The 22,756-nt window shown below is 40.7% G+C and overlaps 1 protein-coding gene across 2 annotated transcripts in view; it reads right to left on the bottom strand.

Annotated features, from left to right (window-relative positions):
* Positions 1 to 1,856: 1,856 nt before the first annotated feature.
* Positions 1,857 to 22,756, bottom strand: part of LOC126335536 (glutaminyl-peptide cyclotransferase-like) — a 73,544-nt gene continuing 52,644 nt past the window's right edge. For both annotated transcript variants that reach the window (XM_049998911.1, XM_049998912.1), the window contains exons 4-6: positions 21,416 to 21,571; positions 11,122 to 11,347; positions 1,857 to 2,118 (exon numbers count right to left, since the gene is read on the bottom strand). In XM_049998911.1, the coding sequence (XP_049854868.1) occupies positions 1,964 to 2,118; positions 11,122 to 11,347; positions 21,416 to 21,571 (537 nt within the window). In that variant the 3' untranslated portion in view covers positions 1,857 to 1,963. The remainder of the gene's footprint in view (positions 2,119 to 11,121; positions 11,348 to 21,415; positions 21,572 to 22,756) is intronic.

Genomic DNA, 22,756 nt, shown 5'->3' with positions numbered 1-22,756 from the left:
GTGTGTTCCACTTTTCTCCTCTTAAGCTGGCTAAAGATGTTTGTGGAAACTGAAACCATAGTTTAGGCTGAAGTTAAGTATGGAACATCATATTATGTGCACCTTTATTTGATGTACATGAAGACAGATGGAAAAGGAACTCATCTAAGCATATTGGCAATGCATAGCGGCGAATGTGCGTCCCCACTGCCACTTACATTCTGGCATTGTAGCTTGGTGTCGCCGTGGAAGTCAAGGAGGAAAGGGATGCTGGCAAGAATGTAATTGATGCAACAACTATGGAATAGTGATGAGAACAACCATTCCGTCTCTAATGCCAAAGCGTTGCATGTACATGGTATGATCTATTGTGAGCCACAAGTTATGAGCAATCTGTTTCACGTGAAATAGTAAAAGTAAAATTGAAACATTGCTGTTGCAGTATAGAATAATTACCCCAAATCTGACTCTGTAATTTCAGCAGCTTAAATAGATCAGAGCTCTCTTCCAGCACCCAGCCCAAATGCTAAAGCAGAACAACTCACAAGGTGTTGTTTAGTGCTACTGCTAAAGCAATTAACTTCAAGAATGGCAACCGCAAATTACTCGTAAGGTAAAGTTGGCTCACACATGCAACCAGGTGACAGAATGTACATGAAGTGCAATACCACAACAGTGTAACACTCCAATACATAGTAAAGCAAGGATGAAAAACCAAGAAACTAAATGGGGCTTTAAAATTTTTGTGGTGGTGCATTCATGTTAATTATCATTCTTTATTACAAAATGAAAATATTTATTGCTCAAGAATATGCAGTATAAATAATATGTGGTATTCATACCCAAAGCAGTTTTAAAGAATTCTTTAGAGTGTAGCTGCCTCACAATACATTTAGTCTGTTGTAAATTTTGTTGTCAATTAACAAGCACGATACAAAGACCATAGTTGATGTTATAAATATAATACTGATATATAATACATAGCCACTGACATACCTGAAACATATATCTGATGTCTTGAAGCTGAAGTGCCAAGTTCCACCTCATAATGAATTACTGTGCAAAAATCCACAAAAGAAGTAACTGACTAAAGCTGAAAAGTACTTTCTGAAGCAGCCAAAACAAAACAGGCCAGGGCAGATCCTAATTAGATACAAACAAAGTGACAAAACCTGTGCAGGTAAATAATACAATGCACGCAGTTGTTTTATGATCTTCAGATTTTGAATTTACAGGCTACATAAATGCCAAGAGTGCAGTAGGTAAATATACATACCACTGTAGGTTTGGATAATAAGTAACTATCTATGTACTCAGCCAGAACAATACAAACACCATATTTCCAATGATATCCAGATAAGCATACCACCATACCTACCTTTCTCTACATTTTTACGAAAAAATTAAAAATTCTATACCACAGAATATGAGAGCTAAAATTACCATTGATCTGCCTCAGTATATTTTATCACTGAAGCATATTTATCATACAAATGTGTTTGTTGATTTCTGCATTTTACTTTTTTCATCCCGTAATGTAACAAGTGTGTTCCACAGAAGTTACACAAGACAAAAAGTCTCTCGTGCTCTACTTACTTCCATTTTCATTGTCAGAGATTATTCTCCTAGTGTGAACAGCTTGGGTCAAATTTTCCAGCAGTCAAAAATTGTTAGTGCTAAAAATTTGCATTAAAAACGTTGTATTTGTTTTCACACAGTTGGTGGGTGATGGTTCTGAAATCTTACAATGGGTGAATTGTTTCATTTGTGGGTGATACTGTTCTCTGGATCTAAATATATACTAGACAAATAAGATTTGTAGAGGAAAAATTGCCCCATGCCAACAAGATTCCAAAATTATGAGAAAGAATGCAACATTTGTTGTAAAAGCAAAATAGTTATATTTGAAGACTCCTGGCCATGTGTTTGTACAATAGATAATTCCTTAATTATTTACAAGTAATAGTATGAGCAGTGTATATATTTACAAGTCAGTCATATGCAAACTTTCTGCCACAAAAAGTCGCAACATTTTGTTCAGATTGTCTACCGTGCTGAAGTCAATAGCTTTGCGGTTATCACGGAATGTGTGCCAGACTTCAGGGAAGGCGCGTGGTATTATATGTAGTACGCGTACACCTGTAATAAAAAGTTATTTTTACTATACTGCAAATATTGGAAGAAAATGTAATATATATAAAATAGAAAGAAACTTCAACATGGGAAAAATATATTAAAACAAAGATTTCAAGACTTACCAAGCGGGAAAGCGATGGTAGACAGGGACAATAAATAAAACGCACAAAATTTCTAGCTTTTGCAACCGACAGTTGCTTCTTCAGGAAAGGGGGAATGAGAGCGAAAGACGAAAGGATGTGGGTTTTAAGGGAGAGGGTAAGGAGTCATTCCAATCCCGGGAGCGGAAAGACTTACCTTAGGGGGGAAAAAAGGACAGGTGTACACACACACACACACACACACACACACACACACATATATATATATATATATATATATCCATCCGCACATACGCAGACATTTATAAAGGCAAAGAGTTCGGGCAGAGATGTCAGTCGAGGCAGAAGTGCAGAAGCAAAGAAGTTGTTGAAAGACAGGTGAGGTATGAGCGGCAGCAACTTGAAATTAGCGGAGGTTGAGGCCTGGTGGATATCGAGAAGAGAGGATATATTGAAGGGCAAGTTCCCATCTCCGAAGTTCTGATAGGTTGGGATTGGTGGGAAGTGTATCCAGATAACCCGGATGGTGTAACACTGTGCCAAGATGTGCTAGCCGTGCACCAAGGCATGTTAAGCCACAGCGTGATCCTCATTACCAACAAACAGTCTGCCTGTGTCCATTCATGCGAATGGGCAGTTTGTTGCTGGTCATTCCCACATTGAAAGCGTCGCAGTGTAGGCAGGTCAGTTGGTAAATCACGTGGGTGCTTTCACACGTGGCTCTGCCTTTGATCGTGTACACCTTCCGGGTTACAGGACTGGAGTAGGTGGTGGTGGTGGGAGGGTGCATAGGACAGGTTTTACACCGGGGGCGGTTGCAAGGGTAGGAGCCAGAGGGTAGGGAAGGTGGTTTGGGGATTTAATAGGGATGCACCAGGAGGTTATGAAGGTTAGGTGGACGGCGGAAAGACACTCTTGGTGGAGTGGGGAGGATTTCATGAAGGATGGATCTCATTTCGGGGCAGGATTTTAGGAAGTTGTATCCCTGCTGGAGAGCCACATTCAGAGTCTACTCTTGGTGGAGTGGGGAGGATTTCATGAAGGATGGATATCATTTCGGGGCAGGATTTTAGGAAGTCATATCCCTGCTGGAGAGCCACATTCAAGGTCTGATCCAGTCCCGGGAAGTATCCTGTCACAAGTGGGGCACTTTTGGGGTTCTTCTGTGAGAGGTTCTGGGTTTGAGGGGATGAGGAAGTGGCTCTCTTTATTTGCTTCTGTACCAGGTCGGGAGGGTAGTTGCGGGATGCAAAAGCTGTTTTCAGGTTGTTGGTGTAATGGCCCAGGGATTCAGGACTGGAGCAGATTCGTTTGCCACGAAGGCCTAGGCTGTGGGGAAGGGACCGTTTGATATGGAATGGGTGGGAGTTGTCATAATGGAGGTACTGTTTGATGTGGACGGATGTGTGAAGCTGGCCACTGGACAGATGGAGGTCAACGTCAAGGAAAGTGGCATGGGATTTGGAGTAGGACCAGGTGAATCTGATGGAACCAAAGGAGTTGAGGTTGGAGAGGAAATTCTTGAGTTGTTCTTCACTGTGAGTCCAGATCATGAAGATGTCATCAATAAATGTGTACCAAACTTTGGGTTGGCAAGCTTGGGTAACCAAGAAGGCTTCCTCTAAGCAACCCATAAATAGGTTGGCATACGAGGGGGCCATCCTGGTACCCATGGCTGTTCCCTTTAATTGTTGGTATGTCTGGCCTTCAAAAGTGAAGAAGTTGTGGGTCAGGATGAAGCTGGCTAAGGTGACGAGGAAAGAGGTTTTAAGTAGGGTGGCAGGTGATCGGCATGAAAGGAAGTGCTCCATTGCAGCGAGGCCCTGGACGTGCGGGATATTTGTGTATAGGGAAGTGGCATCAATGGTTATAAGGATGGTTTCCGGGGGTAACAGACTGGGTAAGGATTCCAGGCGTTCGAGAAAGTGGTTGGTGTCTTTGATGAAGGATGGGAGACTGCATGTAATGGGTTGAAGGTGTTGATCTACGTAGGCAGAGATACGTTCTGTGGGGGCTTGGTAACCAGCTACAATGGGGCGGCCAGGATGTTTGGGTTCGTGAATTTTAGGAAGTAGGTAGAAGGTAGGAGTGCGAGGTGTCGGCGAGGTCAGGAGTTTGATGGAGTCACGTGAAAGGTTTTGTAGGGGGGCCTAAGGTTCTAAGGATACCTTGAAGCTCCGCCTGGACATCACGAATGGGATTACCTTGGCAAACTTTGTATGTAGAGTTGTCTGAAAGCTGACGCAGTCCCTCAGCCACATACTCCCGACGATCAAGTAGCACAGTCGTGAAACCCTTGTCAGCCAGAAGAATGATGATGATGGATCGGTCAGCTTTCAGATCACGGATAGCCTGGGCTTCGGCTGTGGTGATGTTGGGAGTTGGATTAAGGTTTTTCAAGAAAGATTGAGAGGCAAGGCTGGAAGTGAGAAATTCTTGGAAGGTTTGGAGAGCGTGATTTTGAGGAAGAGGAGGTGGGTTCCGCTGTGATGGAGGACGGAACTGTTCCAGGCAGGGTTCAATTTGGATAGTGTCTTGGGGAGTTGGATCATTAGGAGTGGGATCAGGATTATTTTTCATCGTTGGCAAAGTGATTTTCCAGCAGAGACTACGAGTGTAGGACAGTAAATCTTTGACAAGGGCAGTTTGGTTGAACCTGGGAGTGGGGCTGAAGGTGAGGCCTTTGGATAGGACAGAGCTTTCGGATTGGGAGAGAGGTTTGGAGGAAAGGTTAACTACTGAATTGTGGTGTTGTGGTTCCAGATTGTGTTGACTAGAATTTTGAGGTGTTGGGGGGAGTGGAGCTGGAAGTGGGAGATTGAGTAGCTGGGAGAGACTGGGTCCGTGTGCAATGAGAGGAGGTTGAGGTTTGTTGGAAAGGTTGTGGAGAGTGAGTGAGTTGCCTTTCTGGAGGTGGGAAACCAGGAAATTGGATAGTTTTTTGAGGTGGAGGGTGGCATGCTGTTCTAATTTCCGGTTGGCCTGTAGGAGGATGCTATGAACAGCCGGTGTGGATGTGGGAGAGGAAAGATTGAGGACTTTGATTTGGAATAGACGTTGACGAGTGTGTTCATTGGCCGAGTCGATGTATAGGTGAAGGATTAGGCGGGTGAGGGCTATGGATTGTGCAGTTTGGAAACTGGTATAAGGACTGATGGAAAGAAGGATTGCAGCCAGGTGAGGTATGAGTGGTGACAACTTAAAATTAGCAGAGATTGAGGCCTGGTGGGTAACGAGAAGAGAGGATATAGTGAAGGGCAAGTTCCCATCTCCCGAGTTCGGATAGGTTGGTGTTGGTGGGAAGTATTACATTATATGCAGTCTCCCATCCTTCATCAAAGACACCAACCACTTTCTTGAACGCCTGCAATCCTTACCCAGTCGTTATCCCGGAAACCATCCTTATAACCATTGATGCAACTTCCCTATACACGAATATCCCGCACGTCCAGGGCCTCGTTGCAATGGAGCACTTCCTTTCACGCCGATCACCTGCCACCCTACCTAAAACCTCATTCCTCGTCACCTTAGCCAGCTTCATCCTGACCCACAACTTCTTCACTTTTGAAGGCCAGACATACCAACAATTAAAGGGAACAGCCATGGGTACCAGGATGGCCCCCTCGTATGCCAACCTATTTATGGGTCGCTTAGAGGAAGCCTTCTTGGTTACCCAAGCCTGCCAACCCAAAGTTTGGTACAGATTTATTGATGACATCTTCATGATCTGGACTCACAGTGAAGAACAACTCCAGAATTTCCTCTCCAACCTCAACTCCTTTGGTTCCATCAGATTCACCTGGTCCTACTCCAAATCCCATGCCACTTTCCTTGACGTTGACCTCCATCTGTCCAATGGCCAGCTTCACACATCCGTCCACATCAAACCCACCAACAAGCAACAGTACCTCCATTATGACAGCTGCCACCCATTCCATATCAAACGGTCCCTTCCCTACAGCCTAGGCCTTCGTGGCAAACGAATCTGCTCCAGTCCTGAATCCCTCGACCATTACACCAACAACCTGAAAACAGCTTTCGCATCCCGCAACTACCCTCCCAACCTGGTACAGAAGCAGATAACCAGAGCCACTTCCTCATCCCCTCAAACCCAGAACCTCTCACAGAAGAACCCCAAAAGTGCCCCACTTGTGACAGGATACTTCCCGCGACTGGATCAGACTCTGAATGTGGTTCTCCAGCAGGGATACGACTTCCTAAAATCCTGCCCCGAAATGAGATCCATCCTTTATGAAATCCTCCCCACTCCACCAAGAGTGTCTTTCCGCCGTCCACCTAACCTTCGTAACCTCCTGGTGCATCCCTATGAAATCCCCAAACCGCCTTCCCTACCCTCTGGCTCCTACCCTTGTAACTGCCCCCGGTGTAAAACCTGTCCTATGCACCCTCCCACCACCACCTACTCCAGTCCTGTAACCCGGAAGGTGTACCCGATCAAAGCCAGAGCCACGTGTGAAAGCACCCACGTGATTTACCAACTGACCTGCCTACACTGTGACGCTTTCTATGTGGGAATGACCAGCAACAAACTGTCCATTCGCATGAATGGACACTGGCAGACAGTGTTTGTTGGTAATGAGGATCACCCTGTGGCTAAACATGCCTTGGTGCACGGCCAGCACATCTTGGCACAGTGTTACACTGTCCGGGTTATCTGGATACTTCCCTCAAATCCCAACCTATTAGAACTCCGGAGATGGGAACTTGCCCTTCAATATGTCCTCTCTTCTCGATATCCGCCAGGCCTCAACCTCCGCTAATTTCAAGTTGCCGCCACTCATACCTCACCTGTCATTCAACATTATCTTTGCCTCTGCACTTCCGCCTTGACTGACATCTCTGCCCAAACTCTTTGCCTTTAAATATGTCTGCGTGTGTCTGTATATGTATGTATGTGTGTGTGTGTGTGTGTGTGTGTGTGTGTGTGTGTGTGTGCGCGCGCGTGTGTGTGCGAGTGTATACCTATCCTTTTTTCCCCCTAAGGTAAGTCTTTCTGCTCCCGGGATTGGAATGGCTCCTTACCCTCTCCCTTAAAACCCACATCCTTTCATCTTTCCTTCTCCTTCCCGACTAAGCAACCGCTGGTTGCGAAAGCTCGTAATTTTGTGTGTGTGTTATTTAATTGTGCCTGTCTACCAGTGCTTTCTCGCTTGGTAAGTCTTGGAATCTTTATATACATTTCAGTGACTTTTCAATGTATTTTTCTTTGGGAGGAGGGTGTGGGAGAAAAACTGACTAAAACCATATCTCAAGAAACTCAGTGACATTCACTATTTTGTCGTTGCGTTATTTAAAAATACAGATTTTAAATGTTACAATGGATAAATGATTTTGGACTGAAATTATGTTTTTTTTTTATGGGCGCAGAAAGCGCTGAGACTCTAAATACTCACAAAAATATAACATTAGTGTCATAAAAAAGTGTTATTTGTTGTTCATAGCAAATGTTGAATACAAGAAAGCTTTTTTGTATGCTCTATTTTTCAATTCACAAATCAATTTTTCAACTGAAATGTAATTTTTATGAATAGTTTTAACTGTAACTCTAGTAAATTAAAAATTCACAGAATTTCATACCTAACAAATTTTACTTTTAGGCTTTAGCTCTGTTAAATGGTTCACTACATAAAAAAAACATTTACAGTGTGTATTCAGGCACACTCCAATTTCTGCACAGTATGTGTATTAATTATACTTATTTTTAAAGTATTATGTTAATAATGTGCTGTAACTATCACCCATTCAATGGCAGGCTATTAAGGAGTGCAGTTATCTGCAACAGAACTGAAAACCAAATTCTACAGATCTAAATTTGCACACAAATACTGAATAAATACAATGCCACGCAATGCCAGTATGGATGATGGGCACAGATTACTTGAAGTTACAAGAGCCTAAAATTTACATTGAAGTAGTGCTGAAGATTCTTATGCTGGAAAATAATGAACATGTAGGACCGAACCGACTAATGATTGGTGTGAAGATTGCAATTACTAAAAATTTGTTGCACAAAGCTTGAAGGAGAATTATGTGAATCGTCCTGAAAAATAATCATATTGCTAAAGGAGTCAATGTACAATACGAGACAGGTACAAGAAAATCATGTTGGAACAATGTAGGAAGATGAACTGAAAATTCTGTATAGGAAACTACTGAAAACAACAGTAGCATGAGGAGAAAAAACTAACACATTCCGTCAGTTAAGATGGAAAATGGCACAGTAGCTAATGACACAGTGTAAATTATATAAGCATTGCACAATTACTTGAAGTGAGTATACAGTTCGATGGGTGAATAAAATACACACGTAATGAATAATTAATAGCAACAACATTCTGAAAATAATGCCAGATGAGGTACACAATGGCAGTGAAAGTATGGAAAAAGGAAAGGCATTGTTGGTTGAACAAAAGAAGTGGTTAAAGATATGGGCAAAAGTATTACAAATGGGAATTGCAAAACTGTTTACAGAATGCTTACAGGGGAAGATAATTCCTCAAAACTAGAACAATGCTGTAATTATTATAATTCACAAGAAGGGATGAAAATGAACCAAATCAGACCTTACTACTCCACATAATGTGCAAAACAATCACTACAATTTTCTATAGCAGCACAGAACCACCATGTATTTTAATTAATCACAGGAACAAAATGGCTTTTATGTACATATAGTAAAATGATTATTTATAGGCTGAGAACTACATTACAGACTAGAATGGAGTAAAGAATGTGAATTCTCATACTGCAAGGGATTCAATGTGGGCTAAAAGCCTATATATAAGTCTGTAATAGCAGCCCTGAAGAAACAAGGTTTTGAAAAAAATATAGATAACATGGATACACCGCTACCAATGGATGCTCAAACATAAATGCAAACGATAGCCAAGCCTGCAGGTTGCACTACGAGTGGTATTGTCAAATGTCATATACGATGGAAGTGCCAGATGTGGTCAGAAGAGTGTTCAGAGTAGTTGTGTGTTCTTTATGTAAGAGCTAAGTGAATTCAAACCTGAGTAAATTGTTGGTGCTCTTATGGTGTGTGGCTGCTTCTATAACCAAAGGAGATGAAGTGTTTGGTGTCTCAAGACGCTCCTGTATAAAATTTATACCAGGTAGAGGGTAAACAGAAAAACATCTGCTAAGTTACAGTGTGAACAAAAGGGTGGCTCAGGTGATTTTGATTAGACCGTCACTGAAGAAGACTATGGCAAAGGATACACGGACAAAATCTGCGAAAGTCACTGCAGAACTGAATGTTGCACTCGTGAATCCTGTCAGCTTAAAGCACCACGAAGGGAGCACTATTAACTGGGAATTGCAGGGTGAGCTGGGATTACCAAACCACTCAGCAGTGATACAAATACCACTAACAGAAAACATGGTGCTGAAGCCATAAAACCAAGACAATACAGCAAAGGAAGGAAGTCACATGGTCAGATGAGGCTTCTTTCACATAGTTTCGAAATTCTGGTCGAGTTTACATAGCCAGAGTGAAACAAGGTGTGGGTTCATTGACGACTGGGCAACCTTATCACGGTATTCCATGGCCCCCACTGTTACTCTGCAAGGTTGCATTACTGCTAAGGATGAGGTAACCGCTTTCACCCATCAGGTCCATCCCACGGTACAGTGTTTGCTCCTCAATGCTGTGTTCCAAGACGATAGAGCCTAGTTCACTCAGGTCCCACTGTCCAGATCAGTTTTTGCCGGTACGAAGATGTATTGTCGCATCTCCCCTCGCCTCCAGACACTGTATCTCAATATTAATGAGCCTTTGTTGTCTAATTTGGAGAGAAGGCTGTGTAATCGCTACCTACCTCCACTACCACTACCTGCACTTGCCACTATTTTATAGGAAGAACTGTATAAGGCAAAACCAAACAGAACCTGCATTTATCCGTTCTGAAATGACAGAGCTGCTTTGAATGTCAACGAGTTTCCTACACCATATTAGGCACGACAATGTGTTGTGTTTTTGGTGTTTTCGTATTCTTGTCCAACCCCTGCCTGTGTCAATGCTGCAGCTTCCATTAGACTCCATCAGGATAGTGGGAAATTCATAACAAAGGGGAGTGAGGCAAGGAGAATCCAAATCATCAACACTATTCACAGAATTCCTAGACAGAACTTTCACATTCTTAAAATAACAAATGATGCCTGAATTGAAGAGGACGCAAAGTGTAGACTGAATATAGCATGGAACGCATTTCTGAAAAACAGGAATTTGTTAACATCTAATATAAATTTAACTGTTAGATGTCTTTTCTGAAGGTACGTCCGTGGAATGTAGCCTGGTACGGAAGCGACACATCAATAAGCAGTTAAGACAAAAAGAGAATAGAAGTTTTCGAAATATAGTGCTACAGAATAATGCTGAAGATCTGATGGGTACAACGTGTAATTAATGAGGAGATGCTGAAAAGAATTGGAGAGAAAATAAATTTGTGGCACATCTTGACTAAAAGATAGAATAGATTGATAGGACATATCATCAGACATCAAGGGAGACAAAGAGAGGAATACAGCAAACAGGTTCAAAAGGATGGTGGTGGGAGTAGTTATTCAGAGATCAAAAGGTTGCACAGGAGACGCTATCATGGAGAGCTGTATCAATCTGTCTTTGGACCGAAGACAATGATTACTACTACTACTACTACTACTACTACTACTACTACCACCACAACCACCAGTTGTTTTCATTGCTAACATTAAGAATTTATATCTGCACATACAACTATAATTAACTGTTTCAGTTATGACTCATTATTAACTGCAATGCTTTGGTACATTTTGTGTTGTTATATTAAATAATGTGTACATAAATAAATGTGAAGACACTGTTGTCCACTGTGTTTATCAGATGATGGCTACGCTCTATTACCTCTTATTAGGAAAGGAATGTGGTCATCCTCAATCCCTGATGCAGTAGACATGAGTTGGAAATAACGTTGTTCAGGCTTTCCATTCGAGTATCTCTGTAGCTGTTTCAAAGCAGCTAGGCGTTCCTCTGTACTTGCAATGTGTCGGTAATACTGTTCGGTGTTCGAAAAATAACTGTAGAATACAGGATCAGGAGCACCCAATAAGTCAAGCAAGACCAATACATCCTGTAAACAACAAAGCACACAATTAACAAAATCCACTATTATCGTCTCTGAGTTAGTTAGGTAAGTTTGTTTACTTGTTCCATAGATTACATACAAGGCAAACATGGAAGTTTCATAAGACTTCAGATCAGTGTGAAAATTTCACTGAAGAGAAGTGAAGAGTATCACAGGAAGGAGATTTCTGCAATCGCGTTGCACATAAAATATTTTCTTTTGATTGTCCTTATGATTATCCTTATTTGAGAAAGTGGTGGGAGATAAATTTTAATTTCTCTGTGCCATTCCTGCAGGGTACTGCTTAATTTTCTCTTCTAAATTACTAGCATTAATTTTCTCAACTTCTCTTAAAAAATGGTTATTAAAAATGTCTCATGGCATGAAAGACTGAAACGAAATCTGAGGTGGTTTGTACTGGTTTGAGCAAATGGCCGTTCATCTGTGCAATGTTCTGGCATTTGCCAGCAGGCTGATGGGTGTGTCAATATAATGTGGCAGTAGCGGCAGGACCCATATGCTTCTGTCAGATTTGCCAGCATTCAGGCATGATGTGCTGGACTGCTGTTGAAATTGCTCGTCAATATAAAGTTTTAGTCTTCAGTTACTTATTTTAAAGTTTATTTGTGTTAATATTTGCTGTAAAAGTAACTTATTAGTGGATTTCCATTAATCTCAGTCTTCCTTCCTGTGTTACTGACTCGAGTGGTCTGTTATTCGTGAGTGTGCTTACATTGTTCATCCAAGCCTCACACCTCAGTAGTGTGTTTACATTCTGCGGCGTACAGTTGCAGCTGTAGCAGTTATAAAGCTAAGTACTGACAGAGTAAATACTGCCATTTGCTCAAACCAGTACAAACCACCTCAGATTTCGTTTCAGTCTTTCATGCCATGAGACATTTTTAATAACCATCTTTTAAGAGAAGTTGAGAAAATTAATGCTAGTAATTTAGAAGAGAAAGTACTGACAGACTTATTTGTGCACTGTTATAGAGTTATTAAATTTAATAGTTTTCAGTGGTGTTTTGTGCTATTTGTGGTGAAATAACAATTTAATAAACTTTTGCAAACATTCAAACATTTAAGAGTTTTCTGTGCGTTGAAGTCATTTAGTAAATTTTGTGCTATAGTTTTCAGCTGGCGTTTATTATTGTTTCTAGTGAAATATTTCAGTAAAATTTTCATTCAGTGTTTTCAACTTCACTGAGTGTTCCAGTGACTGCTAGAATTTTTGGTTTTAGCAAATAATTTTGTGAATTTTTGTTGGTATTGGTATTAGCTAATGTGTAGTAGTATTAATACAAGTAGTTGCTTTCTTAGTAGACAGAGAATTTTGAGACCACTATTGTTAGTTCTGTAAATAGTTATACTGGTGTAACTGAACTTTGGTAACATAGGCTTATAGTTTTTTCATTAACTGTAAAATTTTACCATGAGTAAGAAGTGTGGGCTCTGTCGTAGGTTTGTGAGCAGTGGGATTTGTTCAAGGTACTTTCATTGTGTAGAATGCAGTGGGGAAACCATTGGGCATTCTAGCGAGATCCTCCCTTGGGAATGCAGAATATGTAGTAGAAATAAGTTGATTGAGGAGCAGGAGTGTAAGATCTGTGCCCTTCAGGTGCTATTAGAACGTCTAAAGAAGGAACCAGGTAGGTTGAGGAGGGTGAAGGGTGGTGGGGAATGAGAAGTGGAAATGGCAAGAAGGCAGCTACTAGGAGGAGGTATTCAGACAGTTACACTTTACGTATATGCAATAGATTTGACCATCTGTCAGAGTTGAGTGGAGAGAAGCCTCTTGTATCTGTAGATGTAGGGAGCATGCAGTAGACATCAGCAGTTAAGAGGCCTAGGTCAGCTGCAAAATCTTAACAGAAACAACAAGGTTCTGTGGCTAGGTAGTTCGCGCAGAAGAGGTGTGGGCCAGCAGTTGCAGGAAGAGTTGGGGAGTGAGTACCAGGTCACCAGTATTGTGAAGCCTATCGCAGGGTTGGCTCAGGTGACTGACACCATAGGGGAGTTTTGTAGGAATTTTCGGAGGAGGATCAGATAGTGATAGTGGGTGGAGCACAGAACAGTCTTCATAAGGACGGGGAATATGATTTAGGTGGTCACTTGCTAAAGATAGCTACTACAATTGGTGGCTCTAATGTGCATTTCGTGCAACTGTTTCGCATCATGATGGGCCTCATCCTGATGCGACTGTTAGGTACGTTAATATGGGGCTGGAGAAGGCACCGATGGTAGAGGGCATGGATCACATTTCAGTGGTGCCAGTTGAGTCTATCCGTAGATCAGGTTTCACTAGGCATGGCCTGCACCTCAATAGGTATGGGTAGGTGAGGCTGGCAAAGCTTATAGGTGACACTGTGGTGGGATCACTCATGGAAAAATTTCTGTAGGAGTTGGTGTTATAGCTGCATTTTTTTTTGGATTGAAGTCAGCTGATAGGTATACCTGCTCAAAGGAAGCCCCTCTAACAGGGCTCACCTTCAGTGGACATCATGTTTCCAAGTAGGGAAGGAACTAGCATATTTCATCAAAATGTACGTGGTATTAGAGATAACGTTAGTGAACTGCTTATAGATGTTGACTCTGAAATTATTGGTATACCGGAGCACCACTTAAATAATTTGACAATTCAGAGGCCCCCCTTACCTGGTAAGGATACAGATCAGCTGGCTGTTTTTCAAGGAGTTTCTTGCGGGGTGAGGGAGTGGCTATGTATGTAAAAAATGGTATTCCATTTGAGTCCACAGACGTATCATGACACTGCACTGAACAGATATTTGAATGGTGTGCAGGGCAGTTGAATTTAGTGAAACAAAATTTCTAATTGTTGTTGTTTATAGGTCCCCTAACTCTGACTTCAGAGCATTTCTGCTCAAGCTAGAGAGGGTGCTTGACTCACTTTGTAGGAAGTACCAGAAATTAGTTATATGTGGCGACTTCAATATAAATTTTCCTTATGATGGTGCAAGAAAAAGAATGTTGGTAGATCTCCTAAGTTCATATGATCTGATGCACATTGTGTTTTTTTCCAACTATGGTGCTGGGGAACAGTAGCACAGCCACAGACAATTTTTTTTCCATTTATTCTTCATTACTAGATCAGCATTCTGTTAGTAAAACAGTGAATGGCCCTTCAGACCATGATGCACAAAATTTAACAGTAAAAGACTGTTGTACTCAAACAAATGTTATATATAATTAGAAACTATGTTGGAAAGCTAATCCAACAGCAATAGAGAGTTTTTTTAAACCTTGTCAAGGAAAAAGAGTGGCAGCATGTTTATAGTGCCAATAACATAGATGACAAATATAATGCTTTCCTTAACACATTTCTCATGCTCTTTGAGAGGTTCTTTCCATTAGAACATTCTAAATAGGGTACTAGCAGTAAAAGGCAGCTCAAGTGGCTGACTAGTGCGATAAGGATATCATGTAGAACAAAGTGGGAATTGTATCAAAATGTTCACAATCAAGCTACAGTAGCCCATTACAAAAAGTACTGTAAGGTGCTTAAAATGTTATTACGAAGGCAAAGACTATGTGGTATGCAAACAAAATAGCTAATTCAGAGGATAAAATTAAAACCGAATGATCAGTTGTGAAGCAAGTGTCTGGTCAGCACCACAAGGCCGACAATATGTCAGTTCATAGTAAAAATATTTCTGTTTCTGATAAATCGGATATATGTATGAATTTAACAATCATTGTCTGAGCATTGCTGGTGAATTAATTTAGTTTCTACAGGGAATTGTATAACTTTCTTGGCAAATGCCTTTCTGCAAGGGATGTCTGAAATACTCCTCTGTGATACAGACAAAGGTGAGATTGGGTCAATAATTAAATCACTGATGATTAAGGACTCTCATGGATATGATTGGAGTGTCTAGCAGAATATTAAAGTACTGTGCTGCACATGTTAGCCCTGTATTTGTAATTTTTCCTGTAGGAATGGTCAGTTTCCTGAGTGATTAAAGTACTCAGTAGTAAAGCCGCTATATAAAAGTGGAGAAAGGGATAATGTAGATAATTTTAGACCTATTGCTATGCCACCAGTGTTTGCTAAAGTTATTGAAAAGGCTGTGTATGTTAGGATAATTGATCATTTTATATCACATGATTTGCTATCAAATGTACAGTTCAGCTTTAGAAGTCTTAACAACTGAAAAGGCTATTTCTCTTTTCTCTGTGAGGTACTGGATGGCTTCAACAACAGGTATCTAACGCTAGGCTTATTTTTTGTATTTAACTAAAGTATTTGATTGTAGTGATCACAAAATATTGCTCCAGAAGTTGGAGCAATATAGAATACAGAGAGTAGCTCACAATTGGTTCACCTCTTACTTTAGCAACAGGCAGCAAAAGGTCATTATTCACAGTGTTGAGAATGGCTGTGATGTGGGGTCTGAGTGAGGTATGGTCAAGTGAGGGGGGGGGGGGGGGGGGAGATCAGTGTTAGGGCCACTCCTGTTCCTCACTTATTTATATAAATGTCCTCTAGTATTATGGGTAGCTCTAAAATGTTTCTGTTTGCTGATGACAGTATCTTGGTAGTAAAGGATGTTGTGCACAATAAAACTTGATGTTTTAATTTCACAGAATGGGCATATGATTAGTGAAAATGAATGGTTCAAATTTCTAGGTGTTCAGATAGATAGTAAACTGTCGTGAAAAGCCCACATTCAGGATTTTGTTCAAAGAGTTAATTCTGTCGTTTTTACTATTGGAACGGTATCTGAAGTGAGTGATCAGTTGACATGAAAATTAGTCTACTTTGTTTATTTTCATTCAATTACATCATATGGTATTATATTTTGGTGTACTTATTCCCATTCCAAAAGGATATTTTTGGCTTAGAAACGGGTGGTTCGGGTAATAAGTGGTGTAAGTTCATGAACCTCTTGTCGACCCCTGTTCACAAGCCAGGGTGTTTATACATTGGCCTCTCAATATATATATATACACCTTATTGTCATTTCTTGTTATCAATATTAGCTTATTCCCAAGAATAAGCAGCTTGCATTCAGTTAACACTTGGCAGAAATCAAACCTGCATTTGGATCAGACTTCCTTAACTCTTGTGCAGAAAGGTGTGCAGTATACTGCTACACCCATTTTCAATAAGGTACCACTTGAACTCAAAAATCTTAGCAGTAATCCACACACTTTCAAATCGAAACCGAAGAGTTTCTTCATGGGCCACTACTCCTATTCTGTCGAGGAGTTCCCTTAAAAATTAAGCTTATTCTTGTAGTGTTGTTGATTGCAATTACTTAAACTTAAGGCTTGACTTTTTTTTTCGGGTTCATAAACATTTTAAGTTTATCTGTTATTACCTTTATGTTGTAATTTCATATACTGACATATTCCATAAACTTGGGGATTTGCGCCTCAATTTGGTCCTATGGAACTTGACGTGTAAAATATAAAATAGAAAGAAACTTCCACATGGGAAAAATATATTAAAAACAAAGATTCCAAGACTTACCAAGCGGGAAAGCGCCGGTAGATAGGCACAATGAATAAAACACAAACACACACACAGAATTTGAGCTTTCGCAACCGGCGGCTGCTTCGTCAGGAAAGAGGGAAGGAAAAGGAAAGATGAAAGGATGTGGGTTTTAAGGGAGAGGGTAAGGAGTCATTCCAATCCCGGGAGCGGAAAGACTTACCTTAGGGGGAAAAAGGATAGGTATATGCTCGCTCGCGCGCGCCCACACACACACACACACACACACACACACACACACACACACACACACACACACACACACACACACACACACACATATCCATCCATACATACACAGACACAAGCAGACATATTTAAAGGCCTTTGTGTGTGTGTGTGTGTGTGTGTGTGTGTGTGTGTGTGTGTGTGTGTGTGTGTGTGTGTGTGTGTGAGCATATACCTGTCCTTTTCCCCCCTAAGGTAAGTCTTTCCGCTCCCGGGATTGGAATGACTCCTTACCCTCTCCCTTAAAACCCACATCCTTTCATCTTTCCTTTTCCTTCCCTCTTTCCTGACGAAGCAGCCGCCGGTTGCGAAAGCTCAAATTCTGTGTGTGTGTTTGTGTTTTATTCATTGTGCCTATCTACCGGCGCTTTCCCGCTTGGTAAGTCTTGGACGAATGTCATTAGCAGTTAGCAAAAACTTTTAGTAATACAATTAAGCACTTGAGACACAAACAACTAAAAGTACAAGAAATTACAATCCATCAAATTAAAAGAGCTTAATGAGACAATTATTTTAGTGTACAGCCTGATTATGAATGTGAAGTATTTAATTAATTAATTAATTAATTGATTGATTAATGGAAAAGAAACTTGTAATGACTTACTGCGACAAATGTAATAACACTTACACTGACTGAGCCACAGACAAGACCATCTGACCAAATGAAAGGACTCGTCAAGACAAATCGATTGATCTACCAACATGTTTACTTATGCACTTAATTAGCTGACAAGAAACATTTGAATTATTGCTTAATTAAAGTCTGCATAGCTAATTATACAAAACAAATAACACAAACAGCATTGCATCATGTGCTGGAGAATGCAACCAATGCAACCACACACTATACACAACCTATAGATCATTAATTTTCAGTGTTTAATTGCTATTTTTGGTTAATTAAATTAATTTTTAATAGTTTTCCAATAACTTAAGTCCCATTGTAGGTACACAAATTTGGATGACATTAGCAGAAAGAGCAGCTGATTTCCTATAACACTGATGTGCTACATACATGTGTTCAGTGCATGTCCAAGGTACAATTCACTAAGATTAAATATAGTCCTAGTTACATGAAAATTGTTTTCATTTTAATTGAGATTGCTTGTAAAATATTCATCCTAAAATTTATTATAATGTATAATTTTAATCAGCATCTTAGTGTGCATATTTGATATCATTAGTTTTAAGACAGCACGTAAGTGTATTAATTTGTACTGGTGAACAACTATACAAATTGCTTGTTGCGATTAAGGGGAAAGCCAGATGTTATCTCTGTAGGAGGCAACAATGGTTGGAATATGTTATTTGAGCACAGAGCTGGTTTGCTCTTTGAATTATTTCACAGAGTTAAATTTATATTTTTCAAGTTTCTTAGGTCTGTGAACTTACAGATAGGTCAGTGGCACATTTACGAACAGTTTACTTTAAATTTATAGACATTTTGCAACTCTATATGGGGGCTCGTGTCATATTCATGTCAAAAATACAACAGCAATAGGTCATTCTTGACCAGTCCACTGTTGAATGTACATAATTAGTTTATAAGTACTGGCAATTTTCTATTAATAATCACGTTGTCGGGGCACATTATTTGTACAGTATGTATCCAAAATAACAAACTAATTTTGCTGGCTTTGTATTTCAGTGAGATTTAATTTCATTGTCATTGAGAGGGACAGACAGGAATCGTAATGACTATGACCCCTATGTAGTGCTGTCACTATTTCTTGGCACTACTGAGTCAAATAGCAACACTGTCACAGATGCTGCAAAAGGCCACAAATGTTGGCAAGTGCAGAGCCGATCAAAGCACTGTTACATCGTATTGAGCAACACCACTGGTCAACTTCGACAAAGTAGGCCAAACCAGTGGCCAGCAACATCGATACAGCAGAAAAACAGTCCAACTGCAGCATCAGGCTGCCAGTTAGTACACCTCCAAGATGGGCTGTTTTGGTGTAAGTGGTTGGAAGTGGTGCTTTGGCAAAACAAGTAGACCCAAACCAATATAAATATCCACATTGTTGGCTGAAGAGGTCTGTCTGGCAGCATCATCTATAATGGGAGGTCTATGCCAGGCAACATGGTTAGCTACAAGCAGCCAATACGTGACTTTCCCTCCATCACCAACCGGCTTACTGCTGGTCCGAAGTCCATCACCATGGACCCAGTTGCTTCTAGCCAGTCAGTCACCGCTGGGCTTACTCCAACTGAAAGCAACCTTCTGCCCTGGAGGGCAGCTGATCGAGACCAGGGTGGTGCAGCTGTTTAACCATCTGCGACTGGGTGGATATAATGAAGTTATAAGCCTCTGCTCACAGTGGCAGACACCGCTACTGAGGGCTGTCTTCCTCTACAAGAATCATGGCACGTCCTGCCTTGAGCTGCAGAGCCATGCCGAGATGGTAAATGTGCTGCCCAATGTGGTGTCATCCCCCAGACACCACACTTGCTAGGTGGTAGCCTTTAAGTCGGCCGCAGTCCGTTAGTATACGTCAGACCAGCACGTCGCCACCATCAGTGATTGCAGACCGAGCGCCGCCACACAGGTCTAGTCTAGAGAGACTCCCTAGCACTCGCCCCAGTTGTACAGCCAACTTTGATAGCGATGGTTCACTGTCTACATACACTCTCATTTACAGAGACGACAGTTTAGCATAGCCTTCAGCTACGTCATTTGCTACGACCTAGCAAGGCGTCATATTCAGTTACTATGTCTTCTGAACAGATAATATTGTAACTCATGTACCGTCAAGAGCAACGTTCATCATTAATGGATTAAAGTTAAGTATCAAACTAATTACATCCACTTTCTGAATTCTCATTCCTTGTCATGTTCCAATCCTCACGTCAGTATAGTTCTTCCCTCCTCAAGCCAGCCTGCATGAGCTATAATGCGTGCATTTTGGCCTCCAATCGTAACACGGTGTTGGCTCTTCTGCCAACACAACACCCAAGTGTGTACATTTTCACATGCCACTGTGGTTAAAGTATAGAGTTCTTGACACAACCAGCACTGAGGCAATTACGGTGCACCACGGGCCACAGGTGACAGGGGTGAACGACGGCTGTGGAGATGTGTACGGGCGAACAATCATGCAACTGACCACCAAGAAGAGCTGAGGAACTGCCAACAGCTTCTCCTCAATGACCGTTCAGCAAACATTGCTGTGAACGGGCCTCCACAGCAGGTGCCCGGTTCACGCACCCGTGCCAAAACCTGTTAGTTGGTGATGAAGGTTGGAATTTGCATGTCACTACTGCAACTGGACATTCACCGAGTGGAGACAGGTGACCTTTTCCGATGTATCGTGTCTTGTGGTTCATCAGACTGCAGTGTGGATGGCACGAAACATCTGAAAGCAAAGAGTCAAGACCGGAAGAGGGACAGTTATGGTCTGGGGAATGATTTCCTGGCATTTCCTGCAAGATTTCATCATTTTGTAAAGCACAGTCGATCAACACAAGTATGCATCTATCCTCAGGAATGACGTCCACCCCTCAGCATATCGTATCTACCAGCAGGACAAAGCAATATGTCACACAGCTTGCAGTGTACATGCAAAGTTCGAAGATCACCAGGATGAGTTTACCGTTCTCCCTTTGCCATTTGCCATTTGCGAAGTCAGTCAAGAATCTGTGGGACCTCCTCAGTCAGGCTGTTCGCACAATGGATCCTCAACTGAGAAACTTTGCACACTTGGCGACTGTGCTGGAGTTGGCACCGCTCCACGTGGTCACATTATTGTGACTGGACAGTGTAATGTGTTTTATTGCCAGTGTGATCACTGTGTGAGAGCACAGGTGACTTCAATCAGGTTATTGAGTTTACACACAATAAAAGTTTTGGGAATTGTCCACCATATTAGCAGACAGACTTACTTTTGAATTCACGGAATGATTCTTTATTTTTGTTACACTTTCTTTGGCCTTTTTACGTCTGAGATAAAGCTCTCTCTGATTTTGTAGCAACTTTTTGGCGAGGTTACTCAACTGGAGTGGGATCTTCGCATGTAACTGTCTAAAGCATATATTTTAATTTTTAAAGTTTTTTTCTTTCATAAAATGCAGAAATACAATTGTGAGCCATTACCACCAATGCCTAATTAAGCACAGTAGTGTTCAAATATACCTGCAGCTCGATGAACAATTGGTTTTGACTTTTATGACTTATTCAATAAGTGACAAATGTCAGCAGGTGCTGCCAGAATTATACTCTCATAAGATAAAAAAAGGAGTATTGAACTGGACTGCCATACCAAAGTGTATCAAGAGAAATTTTTATAAAACTGTAATCTGAAAAAATATATACAATTAGGATGACTTACAATTCTGTCCAGTTCTTTTGCACCACTTTTCCTTGGAGATCGTGTCTGTTCCCACTTTTGTGCCAAATGCCTTGCCCCATAAATTGAATCTGTAGGGCTCCAGTGACGGAAAGCTTCTTCTCCATCAAAGAAAATAAACATCAGACTCATGTCTTCCTAAATTAAAAAAAAAAAAAAAAAGTTACTTGCACATAAACAGATAAGAAAAAGTAATGTTGCATATCATACAATACACACCAATACATACATTTAATCAAAATTGCAGTAGTTAAAAGTTAATTTTGTGTATGTTCCCCCTACAATACTGACACTACTTTGGATGGATTCAATCAGCTTAATGAACAGTTCCTATCGAATATTGCTTAGGTAAAGCTATCCTCAGCTAAGAATGGTAACGGGGATGTTGATCTAAATGGAAAGCATCTATTGTGTCATGGGCAGGCACATTAAAAATGATTCAAGGAAAGCACACTGGCTGTGACATTTGAGTTCTACATTCAACCTACTATACATTGTTAAACTGACCTCATAATGATGCACTATCAACCACAAAAAGAAGAAAATTACCAATAGCACTACCATATAACGAAACAATAGTTGTAGAGATCTCTCACATGTACCTTTAACCCCACAACGAAATCATTTTGGGTACACGGAGGTCAGAACACTGTATTTTGGTATTTAGCAGATTTATAGCTTATTTCATATTTCAGACCCACTAAAAATGTAAATGCGGAGGTTTTCCTGCATTACACATTTGGGAACAGTGTAGTGCTCCTATCAGTATGTTCTCATCTAAAATGTTCTCCTGTTCAATGTATTTCTATTAATTGTGTAAAACATGTTGGCCCAAGATGCACAGAGTTATCCTTGATTGAAACAAATGGTCAGTTTGAGGAAGAAATCAAACAGCATAATCCTGGCACATTGGATCAATGAACACAGCTGTTGGTTAAAAATTTACAGCAATCAGCAGAAATTTTATTTCCACCTGATTTCATCTCGGTAAATGTGAAATGCAAACTATCTTTAGTGCATCAAAATATTGGAGGGCTTAGAAGTAAAATTAATGTACTTATTATGTGCATTGATGAATTAGAGTCATAAAACCCAGTTGATATAACCTGCCTCTCTGAATATCATGTGACCACTAGTATAGATATGTTAAACCTAACTGAATTTAAGTTAGCCTCTTACTTCTGTAGACAAAATATGGAGAAAGGAGGAGTTGCCACATTTGTTAAAAACATTTTCAAATTTAAGAATACTGGCATTAATAAATTTTGTTTAGAGTAGCACTTAGAAGCATGTGCAACAGAGATAGAATTTCTTAAAAACAAA

Source organism: Schistocerca gregaria, chromosome 2 (genome assembly GCF_023897955.1).
Source record: "Schistocerca gregaria isolate iqSchGreg1 chromosome 2, iqSchGreg1.2, whole genome shotgun sequence".
NCBI classification, from domain to species: Eukaryota; Metazoa; Arthropoda; class Insecta; order Orthoptera; family Acrididae; genus Schistocerca; species Schistocerca gregaria.
Note: the sequence above shows the minus strand (reverse complement) of the source record. Positions and strands in the feature narration are given on the sequence as shown.